General features: G+C 36.0%; 1 protein-coding gene across 2 annotated transcripts in view; it reads right to left on the reverse strand.

The window, feature by feature from the left end:
- FAF1 (Fas associated factor 1) overlaps window positions 1-15,637 on the reverse strand; it is a 165,226-nt gene that overhangs the window by 132,306 nt on the left and 17,283 nt on the right. For both annotated transcript variants that reach the window (XM_083845680.1, XM_083845679.1), the window contains one exon: window positions 14,151-14,219. Coding sequence is in view for 1 of the 2 variants with exons in the window: in XM_083845679.1 (XP_083701805.1) it covers window positions 14,151-14,219 (69 nt within the window). In the remaining variant the exon portion in view is untranslated. The remainder of the gene's footprint in view (window positions 1-14,150; window positions 14,220-15,637) is intronic.

Genomic DNA, 15,637 nt, shown 5'->3' on the forward strand with positions numbered 1-15,637 from the left:
AAGACAGTTCCAGACTCTTCTTCCCCAGTGTCAGTCCCCTTTGAGAGAGGATCAGGTCTCTGTGGTTAAGCAAACATTCAAAGATATTAAATTTTTGTCTTTCCAAACAGGGATCATTTGATCATCAAAACCAGCCTGTGTGACTAATATACAGTAATTAAAGAGATATATTTCCCTTGAAACAGTTTTAATAACACGTGCAGTAAATCTATTCATGGGTTATTAAATAAAGATGCCATGTCTGGCTCTGAAAATGTCTTCAGCTTCAGAGCGTTACAAGGGAAGCAGCACTGCGTGCCCACTCTCTCCTCGCTCCGTATAGCCACTAGTATCCACTACAGGGTACTGCAACTTCAGTGGTTTTTTCTGTCTGTTCTAATGCTATCTTCATTTAAAGAGTTAAGCTCAGCTTAAGGGGAAAATTGCTCTGCACACTAGAAATATTTAAGTGCCTGAAGAATGCTGCGATGCATAAAGCCTTTCCTCAAAGGCTATCAACTGAAATAGATTAGCCCACTATGCCTAAATGTGACCTTTTTTCTTTTTAACCAGTACAAAACATTGTTGGAGAAAAACAAGAACCACCATTTCTTAATAAGCTGATGAGACAACAATCTTGACTTCTCTCCAAGTACACAATTCTAGCACTAACCTGTTAAAAACAATTAAGCATATCTTATGGTGACTCTCATGCTGGATGGCAAGAAGGTTCCTATGAATAACTATGAATGAACTGTCGTATTAAAGACAGCACAAAATCTTGTCTCCTAAGCTTGAAGTACTCGGTGGTTATCACTAAGTTCAAAAATAGAGTGGATTTGCCAATCCAATCCAATCTGCTATTTAAAAGCAGAGGTCTACATATAACTGGCTGCATATACAAAGAAGGCTGGGAATTCCTTCGTCTTCAAGTACAGATGAAGGTTTTATTTCCAGTGTTTAGAAGGGATACTAAGATGAATCATCTGAAGAGCTAAAACCAGGCCCAGACAAGAGCAGAGCCAAAGGCCCTTCCAAAGGGTGAGGTGGGAGAAGAGCTTCTTCTACAGACAAATCTGGGCCCCCCCTCCTTCCCAATCTCCATACCACACGACAGTTTTGGCTAACGGATACAAACCCTGTCATAGACACACAAATCCTTTAAAAATTTTCCACATTCAAACCTCTACCTCAGTGAAAACCAGCAGCGAGCAGGATACAGCCTGATACGCAGAAATTACAGATTCTCTTCAGGAAACAGCCTGGGTATCTTGGATGAGTGAAATGGATCTTGGGAAGCATGACTTATCAAACCAGGGTACTAGAAAGCATATCTCTAAGCAAAAGAAAGCAAGTTCAAGCAGAAGTTCGTGCTGGAAGAGCAACACTGTCAGAGAAAGGGGTTACGGAGCTGTAAATGCCATGCACGTGTAAAAGCTGCATGAGTTCCATTGAGATAAATAACCACATCAGCTTAATGCAGCCAGCACAAGTTTATGTATGAATCATCTCACACAGAATTTTAAAAGCTTTATTTAGGTTTGATTAAATTCAACAAGACCACTTCAGTCTACTTAATGAAGGCCACACAGAGCTTTACATTGGTTTAGCTAAAAATTGAGGAGGTTTACATTAAACAAACCACATGAGTGAGACACAGACACAGGGCAATAGGAACTGCTGCAGAGATGACTTAATCCAAAATCCAGGGGTGGCCAACCAAACAGCATCTACTGCTTCAGAGAAAGGCACAGGGAAATAAAACCGAGGAACTTGCTCAGGGGGCATTTTCTTCCAATACCCTGGTATTCTGTCAGTCCGGCACAAAAAGATTTCTCGTAATTACTTTTTTGTTCTATTCCACATTAAATAATGCAATAGCCTCATGATCCATATCTTTAATCCTTGCTATGAAACTCACCTAAAGCTCTCTTTGATAAAAGGATTCATTTATTATGTCCTTCAATACGCAATATTCTTACCCAAATGTTACAATTCACATTTTGCTTTTGTTTTAAAATGCATGGTAAGCTAAAGGAACAAAGTTCTGCATTTTGTGGCTTTCCTGCTCATTTTGCCTTTTCTTCCTATTACATATTTAAGACTTCCTTAATATCTAAACAGTTGCTCTCAAACCACAAATTCAGAAAGTTTTTCCCATGCCGCTTCCTACGTTAGCTGAAGCAAAGGCAGCTCTATCTCTCACTATCTCAGAGGATGTCGTACTGGTAGCTTTCTGGACTATATTTAGAAATATGACAAAAATGGTTGGTTTGCTGTTTCACACTACAAAACAAACAAAAACTTATCTTAATACCTGACTGACCCTTTCATCATTTAATCCTGCATTTATTTATTTCTCAGTCTGATAACACTGGTGAATATAACACCAAAACATACATACAAAGCCTCATTATAGAGGGAGAGACAACAAATGCAATGTTTTGGGTTCTGTAGAATAAAAAATTGGTAACAGTTGTTTTTTGCAAAAAACAATGAGCATTCTTGCATGCAATCAACCCATCCTGCTTGAGGATCAAGATTGTTTGAATTTATAAAAACTAAATGTTTGTTGTTGTTGTTGTTTTAAATAAAAGTGAAATAAAGTATACTAAAAGGCCCTCACTAAGCAATCTAAAATACACTGGATAAAGTATTTCTTTTATTTTGTATTTTATGATATTCCCACAGCACAGAAAGGGTTATTTATACTATTATGTTTACAATTGTAAGGTCATTGCAATTAATTCTACTCCTAATCTGGATTAAATGTGATATTCCCTGTGAAATGCAATATTCTTAATCTAACTTTGTTGCTTTCATGTAATAAATTATAGTTGCTTAATCCCAAAGACTTTAAATCCATTATTTTATTTTGTATTTAAACAAAATAAAGAGATGATAAAACTCCAAACAGATAGTACAATGTTATGCTTAAAAAACAAAGTTATCCAGAGAGGAATAAGAAATAAGTAAGTGATAAAGAAGAGCACCGGTGAGACAAAATATGCATGAAAAAAAAGTAAATGAATTTTAAATTTCATCCAAACTATAAAATTGTACGACAAAGGAATACACAAAGTAAAGCAAAATGGCAGCAGCATCAAGATAGGTTCCTTTTGAACACAGAAGCATTGCTTACAATGAAAGCTACTCACGGAGTTCTGCTATCTGCACATTTCAATAAGTATTTTGAAATAATGTTCTTCTACTAGCTCTCTATTTGTCAAAAACTAATTTTGGATGGCATTTTCAACAGAACTGATATTGGCATTACTAGATTTTTAAACAGGTAATGGCAGATGTATGTCTGTCGAAACATTTGTTCTGACCTGCTAATATCATGACTTCAGGAAACTCTACAGTAAGTAAGAATATATGTGGATTTTTCCTATGATCAGACTATAACAATAAAAAAATGGGAAATTTGGGAACAAACAGCAAAGTCTTCGTAATTAACACTGATAAAAACATGCTTTAAGTATTAGGCAAATAACACAGGCAATCTGGATTAATAAAATAAAGCTTTACTGAAATCAGCTGTAATACAACCACTTCTTTCTGCACCATGACTGTATTATGAGACTCCCAAGCAGACGAACACGGTTTTTATACAGCCTCATGCAAATATCAAATCTTTCCTGTTACACACCAGTCTGCGATCTGTTATTCTAAATGCAAAGCTCTGTAAAACATTCTGCAGGAATAAAACTTATTTCAGACCAGATACTTTTACAGACAAGACACACTATCACCTTCCTACACAAACAGATATTTTGAAACTGTTATTTTAGCAACTAAAACTGGTTTGGGTTTAAGTCGTAAAAAGTATTATTCAGTTTGGATTTTTAAATGAACACAATAATATTTAAATTTTTAAAAATTACTAATTATGTCCCCATAAATTAACAGAGGCAACCTCTACCTTTGTTATCTTTGGCAGGCTTTGCAAGGCAAAGAAGAAAGTCAGCTTTTTCCTGTAGTTTGTGTTATACTTGCTGGCATTTCCCCAGCTTTGCAAGTCTCAAAGTATTTCCAAGTGCTAGACGTGAAGTTACACCCACAGTTTTCACAGAATGCCAACATTTGTCCCCATCGTGGTTAAAATTTAACCAAAAGCTGTAATTGAACTACAATGAAATGTCTTCTATGCATTCTGCTTTATTTCAGCTTGCTTTCTTTACAACAAATATACTTCATGAAAAGCTGCGAAACAATAGAATTGCTAATAAAGCAAAAAATTAACATTTCATCAAAAAATTCCACATGAATATATTCATACAGATGATTCACTTCATCAGCAAGAGAGCACGCGTTGAAATAGTTTACAATTAGCACTCTAGATGTGGTTTCCCATTTCTCCCTACTTCTTTGGTGGCTTCAACAAACTTTTTCCTGTAGTTCCTACAACATGCCGACATGCACTAGGAAGCCTTTCAACAGTTAGATATACTTCTACAATCCTGGGAAAAAACCCTCACACTTTGCACAGCCCTTTAATTTTATATTGTCACTGCATAATTCCACAAACAAAGCACAAGCTCAAGAATAAATCCCCAACTTGGTGCGTTTTTATAGTGCAATGAAAATAAATAACATGAACATATTAATAAAGAATCTTACTGATCAGAATCTATCCAAGCCAAAATACTATTTTCAACAGTAAAAGAAGAAAAGAACCTACCCCAAACCAACCACTCAAAAACCATTCACGCATACAGGGAGAGGAGCAGACTGATACATCTGCTGCCTTCTGACACGTACATGTACCCTGGCTCTAGTGACTAACATCACAACTTCTTACACTTCTAACTTAACAGAAACAAAAGCTTATGCTGGATATCAAAGAGTATTTTGGTACTCTTTAATAAAAAAAAAAATAAGCTAAACAGCAAGAGAGACAGATAGAACAAAGGCTATGCCTGGAAAAATATCCGTGTTCTGAACTTCCACATTTCTACCCCTTTGCAAATTATTTTATGTAAATTTGGACGACAACACTAAAACGCAAAGGCTGGGGATGGCTACCTCAAGACAACATACTTTTTGTTCAGCTTTAAAATTGCTCATTGTTATGACATACTAGCTCCCAGTAATTATTAAAAAGATAAAATATGGGTGAAATCTCATGACACAAGATGATTTTAAAAAATTCCTAAAAGTACTGTATACAGAATGAGATTGCTCTTACTGGAAAGGCATAACAGCGTGAAACATCTTATATGACAGTTTCCAAATTACCCTAACCATAGACAACAGACTGCCTAATCACTACTCAATAATAAAGAATATTTACGTAAGATTTAGCTTAGTTTGGAAACCAGAAAATACAGACTCAAATTATGTAATGTATAATTTGTCTACAATATTTCTGTTTCATGACATCTGTGCTGTGCTACTGGCACTGCAGCAAACCATGTCTTCCAGGACCAGCTAAAAACAGTTTGTTTAAATATAAACAAACAAATAAATAAATAAAACTAGGACAAAAGTATTAAGATATTCAACAGTAAAGTTGAAAGTCTGGTGGATCTAGATGACTCCTCACTTACATGGCACAATCTTTCACTATTAAGGTTCACTTGCAAAATAGTCACAGCGTCTGCAGACATTGATTCTCAAATTAAATAAATTACTTCATTTTTTCTCCTACTCGTACATTCCCAGCATGATTCCATGACAGACTAATTGCTTGTCAAACACGCATTTATAAGACTTATGCAGTTTTCAGTTCAACTAGTTACAGAGTAATATACGGAGAACTACTTTTAGGGATCTTAAAACACCAATTAGCAGCCACTTAACTATTAATATATTCCAGTAATTTGCTCTTGAATTCAAATGTTTAAGGACAAATTAATGCCAAGCAATCTGCAGAGAAATTTTCCATACAGAGGCAGAAGCCTTTGAAAATTAGTATTTGTGAAATGTAAGGCAGGCAGGTAATGCATGCATGTAGCTACAGTAACACTGCCAGGCACTACTGTGATCTCAGCTCCTGCTTCTTCATTAATCTCAGAGCACAAAAATAAATAAATAAATACATCTCTGTTACAATAGTCTTCTTTTCATGAAGTGAAATCAAAGGTTTTTAGTCCCATTGCTTGTTAGATCGGTATGCAAGAAAAACTTACAGGAGCTCACTTCTCCAGGAACTAAATTCCCCCTATTATTTAGGAAGATGACACGTTGATTACATTACTTTACAATGTTGACAGCAAAGATTTAAAACTCCTAAAAATCTGTTCAGCTATCTTTCTGGCCAGACATTAAAATTTCTTATGTAGCTTTGCAGCAGCATGGCTACAAAACACAGCACGAAAACACAATCCCAATCCCTTAGTTATGCTCCAGTGAATAAAGTAGCTTTTTTCTATTAGAAATATTAAATAAATAGTAATAAAACAAAGCGAATTATTTTAGATTAACATAATCCCTTTAGTGTCTACAAAACTGTCTGACAGTTTGCAACTTAACCATTACATTTGCTAGAGCTGTGAAGGGATGGAAGATACAGATCTCTTCACAAATACTGAAAAATTATCACAGTTTAACAGGCATGAAAGGGTGTTGATTTAGAAGACACTTTGCTCAAGTTTTTTGGGTCTGTGCTACATCAGTTTTACCCTGATTTAAAAGTTCTTAACCCATTACATACCCTCCTGCAAACACCAGCATGAGAATTAGTCCTTTCTGTTGTATTAACAAAACTGCACACCATACATGAGACAGCACTAAATAACACAGGTATTTAGAGCCATGACTCTTTTAACAGCCTTAATAAAAAAAGACAACACACAACAACCCTACCTCCATGACAGCTATCCATTATTTTTTTTCCATCACTCCAAAAAAATGCCCTCAAATCGGAGGACAAAGAAAAAAAAAATCAAATAATTATAATTCATGGTTTCCATAAACTTGTAAACTTTACACCCCTCAGCCTCAGTCAAGGTAGACCAAAATGAGCCGTAAATACCTAAGTGAGCCCTAACTACCTAAACAGTCCCCCACTAAGTAAATAAAAAACATTTTCAGAAATTGTTTTCACCAACTTCCCAGTCTTCCCCAGACAATTTTTCACCCTCTTTAAGCAGATGTGATCATTTGCTCACAAGCAGAAGAAATAGTTTGTATTTCTAACATTCACCTGCCTTAGAACCCCAGAAGAAAAAGATAGAAATAACCTGAAGAAACCAAATGCCCCTCTAGATCTAGCACATGACACAGCTATTGTTGAGGTAAGGAGCATTTTATGAGTTTTGGTCTTTTTTTGTGTGTGTGCCTGAATAGTACCAGGCAAGATCTACAGGAATCTAATATAGACTAGAGATGAGGAAAACAATTCATTTCAGTTTTCAAATCTTTATCTACGGGCAAGCCAGGAATTGCTCCCTTCCCAGCCTCTTTCTTTACATAGGGAACACTGTGAAACTTGAGATTCTTCAGTATTTACACAATATCAGCAGCTACAGCTTTGATTACAGCTTTAATGGGTTTCCTGAGGTGAAAAAAACAAAATCTCAAGATATGGCAATGTTAACATGATTCAAGCAGTGTTTCTCAACCTCTTTTTAAAGAGCAAAAGGTCATCCAAACAAGAAAACAAACCCAAAGACCACCTAAGGTTTTTTTGGGGAAAAAGAAAAAAAAGGCCATCCAAGGACCAATTTATGTATTAAAATAATGGTTTTATTCAAAACAATCAGAAGCATAGAACACACAAGCTATGCATTTGCTACTTGTATTCTCCCTTTACTATGCTTGTTTCCTTGCTTGCATGTGTCACAATGACATAAAAATGTCATGACATTTTTATTGGTCTTGGCTCCATGTTCGTTTAAACTCTATTTGCTTTGTAGACCACTTTCTGATGTCTAGCAGAGCACTTTCACGCACGGGACCAAGGCTGACACGGAGACACAACGGGATCAATTGCAATCAGTGCTCACAAAGTCATAGTGTCCCAGTAGCGATATATTGAACTCTTCTCCACACCAGCCAAGGTACCACCTGGTGCCACTGTTAAAAGTTGCACGTGAAAGCAGTTGGGACGTGGTAGGACCTTGTTGCTATCAGAGGTAATCTTCCTTCCTTGAAGCACATGACTGAGGTGACAAAGAAGGACTCTTATTTTGCATTCTGCAATCTTAATTTCCTCTGTAAGCATTAGTTGTTGGTTTTTTTTGTGTTTGTTTTTTTTTTTCCTTAATAGATGACTGCGCATACCGCTCTATGGAAAACCATACCATGCTCACAACTACCTAGAGATCTGCACATCCCATAGGGTCTTCAGTGTAGAAAATATATAAGATATAAATATACGAGGTATATAAAAAGGAAACATGTTTTATTCGAGATGAAGGCATTCAAAAGTTAAAAAAAAAAAGATTTAAAATTCATAGTTTAAGAAGAGCTAGTCTTCTTTGCTACCACCCAGCTGCCACAAACTTGCATATAAAATGCACAGCATGCATCTGAGCTAACTCAAAGATACAGAAATGTCACTTTGGGAGCTGCAAAACAGCTGTCAATACAGAGAATAAGAAATCAAAGGAGTTTTTGCAAGCAGGGATCCTGATTTAACAGAAAACACATTAATGACTTCCAAAAGAGACTTCTGTGGGCCTTTGTAAAGCAAAAAGTTCACATGTAATTTAATTGTCTCCTGCTACAAGAGGTTAATGCTGCAGTTGGACACACAAGAAACTTGCAACTCCTGTATTTCCTGGAGAACAGGCACCGTGCCCGCAGCACGCCTGCACCAGCAAGAAGCCCATCCACCACCATCACTTGGCATTACAGCTCTGAGCTTCCTTCTTCCTCAGCTCTGCTTGCAGCAGGATTTTCAATGCTATGCGGGCTACTCAGCGCAGTAACTTGACAGGACACCCATGCAGAAGGGAAAGAAAAAGGATAAATAAAGGCAGAGGGAGAATACAAACCTCTACTTCCCATAGGTGGACACGATTGTTCATTTGACCCCAGGGAGAATGCTCTTAATGCACAGATACGTCTGTGCTCCTAACAGACAAAACCCTTCAGATCCAGTCCTAACAACTTCACCAACCCCATATGCAGTGCTGTCAAATGCGTGCCATATTCAGTATGCAAGTCTGAAGTAAAGAAAACAGCAGGTCAACAATACCAGGCAGAAGGGGCAAACGTGGTGAGCCACCACCAAACACCACGTGTAGTCCTGGTTCTGCAGGCACTGAAATACAGCTTAGAATGAAACGGGAGCTGCTAAGCACGTGACGATATTGTCCCACGTTTCAGGAAGAGAAATGGCCTCGTGCCAAGTAAATTAATCATCTGGGTTCTGGGGGCAGACTAATTCAGATCAATTAAAAAAAAAAAAAACCTACAAAGAGGTAACTCATCAAAGCTTCTCCAGGGCTAATCAGTTGGGGAAAAAAAAAGATAAAAGTAATCATTAGTGTTTTAGTTCTTACCAGCTGGTACTGTGATTTATTTTTTTTTACTGCACATTGTTAAGAAAAGAACTAAGGAAGTGGTTAGAAAGTGAAAGATACAAATAATGGATGGTTGGTAACTGTCAAGAGGCAATGGACCATTTTCTGCCTAGGAATTTCATCTAAAATGGCACTTCCAACAGAAATTAAAAAGAAAAATTGTAAAGCTTCACTCACTTTTCTCAGCTCAAGGGTTTTTTTTTTTTCCTCGTCTTTAAAAAAAATAAACTTATTTACTTCTATGTGATGTTGTCTTTTGGAAAGAAATATAAGCATATACATGTAAACAAAATGGATACTTATATTAAAAGCCCTGACAAATAATAATGATTTAAGAGGTTTTAAAAAGTGAACTAATCATCTGTTCAAGTTATCCATCAAAAAGCAAAAACTTATAGTTGAGTGTAGAAGCTTTATAAAAACAGATGTTCAAAATGTACAATTTTCTCCTTCCAAGGTATAGAAATGCTTTTTGTCAGCTGATTCTTGGAAGCTCTGTATGAGAGAAACTGCAAGTCATTTCCAGGTGCACTCAGCTGCTGGCTTCACTGCAATCAGACTGTGCTTTGAGCATGGAACAACAAAGCTAAGTATAGCAGGAAGGCACAAAGGGCATTTCAAGAATCTAAATTGAAAATAAAAACATGAGTTTTTTAGACTTTTTTTTTTAATTACACACAATTTTTACAGTGAAGTGAACATGGGTAACCCCACCTTTATTTTGATGAAAATGATTATCCTCTTAAAGTGATATGCTAAGCAGTACCTAACATCACCACATCTACTGGAAAAGACTGAAATAAAAACAACTTTAAACTAGTGACCTCCAAATGAGTAACAACAAGAATGGTCATACTGAAAAAATTAGAAAATTAAGTATGTTGAATCCAGTTTTTTATCCAAAAATCCTGTTCTGACTACCAGTAGAGAATATAAAGTCTTGTTACATGTGAAGGATTTGTGTTTTTCATAAAATCGGTGAAAGGTACAGGAGATGAGGTTTATTCACAGATGCTGGTATTTGGTATCAGGAGAACAGAATTATCACACATGTAACAACCTCATGTGCATGAAGGCCATATCACATAGAGCCAAGAAGCAGATTACAAATTATGCCATTAATAGGTCATTTCCTTCAAACACAGACCATCATCAGAAACACTTCAAAAGACACATACTTGGGGGTTTTCATACTTTTATTTTATTGTCTTTACACAAAGTTTAAGATACATTTATATTGTCATTCTTACCTTCAAATGCCAAAACAGAAGGCCATAGTTTGAATGAACAAGCTATAAAACCATCAAACTTTATAGCACGCAAATTCCTAACTTTTGCTCCCTCAGACGTTAAAAGTTATTGTAAATTGATAGATGTCAAAGAAACAACACTCAGGAAATAACAATTAGCAATCCCTGCAGGCTTAAGAGTTGCTGGATCCATTTACTGAAAAACAGTTCCATAGAGATGAAGATTAAAGAGATCACTGTATTATCTATGTTAATCTTACAGATTTCCAGTGACACAGAGAACTTTTTACTTCTCGGCCTCTAATAAGGACAGAAATTAGGCTACTGTGTTCCAATACACACAAAAAAAATTAAGCTACTTCATGCAGCAGAACGCCACAAAGGCCAAGTCATATGCAACAGTAGGAAACTAATTACTGGTAAGATTGCTAAAACTTCATGAATTGCTTGGTGGGATCATATGTTGTTACTGCATGTGAATTCCTCTACAGCGTTCGCATGATCAATTTGATTTTCAGCACTTGAACAAAGCCAACACAACATTCATGAATGACAGTTTCCTGTATCCCTTCAAACAGCTACAAACATGATTTGAACACTAAAAATATACACAGCTCAGGTTTGAATCCAAGTTGTTTGGTTCCAGGTGGAAGATAAGTTAATGGTTGTTTATATTATCTGTAAGTATCCCATATAGAGGAAGAGACATGAAGACTTCTAAGGGTGTGGGGATAGAAATGGGATTTTTAAAAGTTAAAAAATAGAGAGCTGATGTTTCCATCCTAAACTACAAAGAAAAAAGAAGTCAGATGCATTCTTTTTTTTTTTTTTTTTAAAGGTGGCTATTAGAACAACTAAACCAAGAAAGGAGTTCCTTAGGCAATATTCGTTTTTCTTTACAAGTAAGACCTAATGTCCAAAAGATGAAAAACACAGCAACATTCACTCAAGTAACAGGAAAGATGTACATGACATTTTAACACTCGATGCAAAAACCTACTAACAAGACCAGGGAAAAAAGAAGTATGAAAAAACAAGCAGTAGGAATACTGCAATAGTGCAAACAAAAAAATCTCAAAAAACTACCTGAAAACATAATACTTGTAGCATGACGTTTGTTGCATATACATTTTTAAAAATTTCATTTGAGCTAAAAACATCCAAGACCTTTTGGTTTAATCAAAAACAAAGCCTTCCCTCCTCCCTCATTTCTTGGGGCTGATTCTGTACTTGCCTACTGAATCACCAGGGACACGCACACACACACAACTCCACTACATGCACACACTAAAGACCTATGCGATAAGCCTCTCAAAAAATAAGCTCACATACCAGGAAAAATTACAATTTTATTCTACAACTTCAATTTTAAAATACAAAATCCCTATGTTTCTCTTAAGTCATGAACCTTTTTTCATGTGCTGCTTTGATTTTTGAAAAGCTAAAACCCCCTGCCTAACAATGACAGGTTTATTTTTCTCTCAAGCTAGAAACTCTTTTTCTTCTTACATTCTGCCTTCATATTTCTTTTGTCTTCTCTCCTCTTTCCTCACTCTTCTGCATAATTTAGTTTCCAATCCTTTTTAGAAGAAGGTTGCTCTTAATAAAATAAAGAGCCAGTGTCCTTCTAATGACAGTCTCAGGGCATCTTCGTCACTTTTATTCACCCTAATTCGTTTATTTTTCTTCCACGACTTACCATTTCCTTTTCATAGACACTTTTCCTGAAGTACCTCTTACATCCCTAATTTATTTCTCCTTCCTTACTTTCCATATGCCTTTTTTAAGCTTGCATTTTTGGGTCATTACTTCTTTTCCCACTACGTTCTACTTCTAGATCATTTAATCATCACTAATAAAATGAAGTATGGAAATGGATTCTCATAGCTGTGAGTACTCCACTCCCTTTCTGCTCATTCTGGAGTCTCAAAAGAAAAAATAAATAAAAACAAATCCACTTAGTTGTTTATAACATTTTTCATCATAATTCTCTTTTTCAACATCACCTGTGAGCATTTACCGTATGTTAAGCGTACACTTTACAAAACCCTCAGAATCATATTCAGCTGATTTAATGCATCATATTGAGGACCTTAAGACCTTAAAATGCATAAGGCACTCTTTGCCTTCACATAAAAAACACTAACTTTTAAAACAGCCCCCACTACAACACAACAAACTACTGTGGCAAAGGATGTTTTTAACGGTACCACTCTGCCAACACACATTCGGGTTCTCCTGTTTAAAGACACGTACATGATAGGTACACCCTTATGCACATCGTTTTCTCATTCCTGCTTATATTCTGACACATTGCAAATGAAGACGTGGTATACTTCAGCCAATACTAACTTTAAACACAAGGCTTCAAGTGACTGGAGTACAGAGAGTTTGATTACAATAGGTTACAATATCACGTCATTTTAATCACTGTGCTTCAAAAGAAATACAACATTCATCCTAGCAAACACTGCTTAAAACTTCACCATCCCTGTGACACTTAGTTTGTAATCATTAAAACATGGAGAATACTCTAAACAATGTTTTGGAAGCACAATGTGGCAGACAATTGAAACTGTATCCAAAGTCAGTTTCAAATAAACTAATTTATTCATTTTTAAAGCAAATTTCTGATCATTTGGATTGATGCTCAGTTCACTTGTTTGGAAAAGAAAAAAGAGGAAATAAAAGGTATTGCAGTTTAAAGGAAGATCACTTTGTTTTAGTTTATATTTTTACACCTTAAGAAAATGAATTAATAGTTTCTTTATTTATGCTGATAATCATGCTGATAACTCTCTACATGGGCAGAGAGTTTACCTTAAAATATATAAACCTGTTTTATCTGTTTATTTTCCCCATATTTGTCTGCACACTGAACCTTGTTACAAACAAGACAATAGTCTTCTTAGGATGAGCTTGCTGTTTATTCTGTTTGTGTCTGGATAATACCAAATCTAAATCAGGTACAGCCTTAATCTGAATTATGCATGTCAATTAGCAATAGAGGAGCAAGTATCTCATTTTCAAATTAAAAATATATTAAGAATTGGAGAAGTTGTTATTTTTTCAACAGGCATTTACACTCTCAGAAATCTTGTGTGCGTATGCAAGGTGTCTTCCAAAAATGCCGCCTTACTTACACTACTTAGAAAATGAAGCATAGGACTAAACAAACAGGAAACTAAACACGATGTGAAATGCTGATTCAGAGAAAGAAAAAGAAACAAATAAAAGTGGCATGAAGACAATCAAAGTATACCAGGGTATGTGCAACTCAGTATTTTGTTACCTGACAATGAGGCTTTAGCAGACCAGACAGAGTCTGCATATAAATTGTTTGCCCCAGCCATAAGAAACATGCAAATTTGAAATAAAGGTAATAGCTCTCTTAGCAAGATGGCACATTGCTGTCGATCTAAAGTCATTTTCTTAAAATACTTACCACTAAATCCCAGTTATTTTGTTCAAGCAAAGTTATAGCTTCATCGATATTTTCTATACCAGTACATGCCTAAAAGAAAAAGAAAGAGTAAACTGAATTAAAAGCATTCATCAAAATAACTATTAATACTTATAAATTAATTTCAGCAGAATGATAGGAAATGTATAGGTCTTTCGTTTCTGTTAGGAGAGGATACTGCAAAAGTCAGATTCCATGTTTCAAACATCCAGAGGTTTGGATATAGTTCCCTCTTCCACCAGGAGATTCTTCTGTAACCTCGAGCAAGCCACACGCGGAAGCAAGTAGTTGTTTGTAACTTAGGACAACAGTTCTGTCTCATAAACATGCTTTGAGATTTCTAGGTTCAAAACTCTGAAACACATATTACTTTAAAAGAACTACAAAAATACTTATTTTGAGTTGTTTTTTGTCTAAAACCAAACCCAACTCTACAGCTTCCACCATCGCCTGATACCCCTACGCCCTGTGGGTGTTAAAAGCCCTGTAGGTGGAGAAGAAGGTGGCAGGTGTGACTTTCTGATCGATCCAAGTGCAAAGGAGCACCCTTGTGAAACTATTTAAAATGAAGATTATCTAATGGAACATTTAAAGTGTTTTCCTTTCAGATAAAAAGCCTGCATATCGTTCTAGCCCTATACACTGGCTGGAATAATAGTTCAAGAAATGTAATACAACAGGATTTTTAAAGTAGTGGTAACATCCATCAAAATGGTACTGTAAATTGAGCTTAATTCCAAATGCAAGAGAGCACCTTGCTGCTCAGTGAAAATCTTGGTCCAGCACCCTCTCTTTTTTTGATATCAGTACCTTTCCAACTATTCAACTTCAGCAGACAGAGCGCTGCTATTCATTCCGCCACGCAGTTGCTACCATTCACACTGAATGATATCAGATGTATTTCATCAGACGGAAGAAACGGACACAGTTACACTTCTTTCTGGAATTTATCTTTCATCATAATCAAAGCTATGCTCAGTATTCAAGCACACAGATGAGTTCAGACTTTTACAAGATCTGAAGCATAATTGCGTTCCTTCTGCTCCACCACACAGTTGAATAAAAACACATTCATACAAATAAGTTTTATATAAGCTACATAAAAAACATCCAACGTTTTAGTAGCACTAGTACAGAGTTAGATAGCAGCAGCAAACAGATCAGTCTTCCCGATTCCAAAGATGTATCATTTTCCTTTATGTGCTAAGAGAGGAAAATGGCAGGGAGATGGGAACAAAGAAGAAAACCCTTTTTCTCCCCCTCCCTCCCAAGACATACAAAGCCATCAGGTCATACATTTTCCATGCTCGGTCTTGACTTTTCTCAGTTTACAACAACAAATGTATGATACAAAAAGAAAGAAATTACAAAAAAAAAAAAAGCCAACTGAAGTTTTGCTGAAGTGACAGTCTGAGGTTCCATTTACAGCAAAGAGAAATACACTTAAAATCTGGCTGGTTTAGAAACTA

The sequence above is a fragment of the Anser anser genome (genome assembly GCF_964211835.1).
Source record: "Anser anser genome assembly, chromosome: 8".
In the NCBI taxonomy this organism is placed as follows: Eukaryota; Metazoa; Chordata; class Aves; order Anseriformes; family Anatidae; genus Anser; species Anser anser.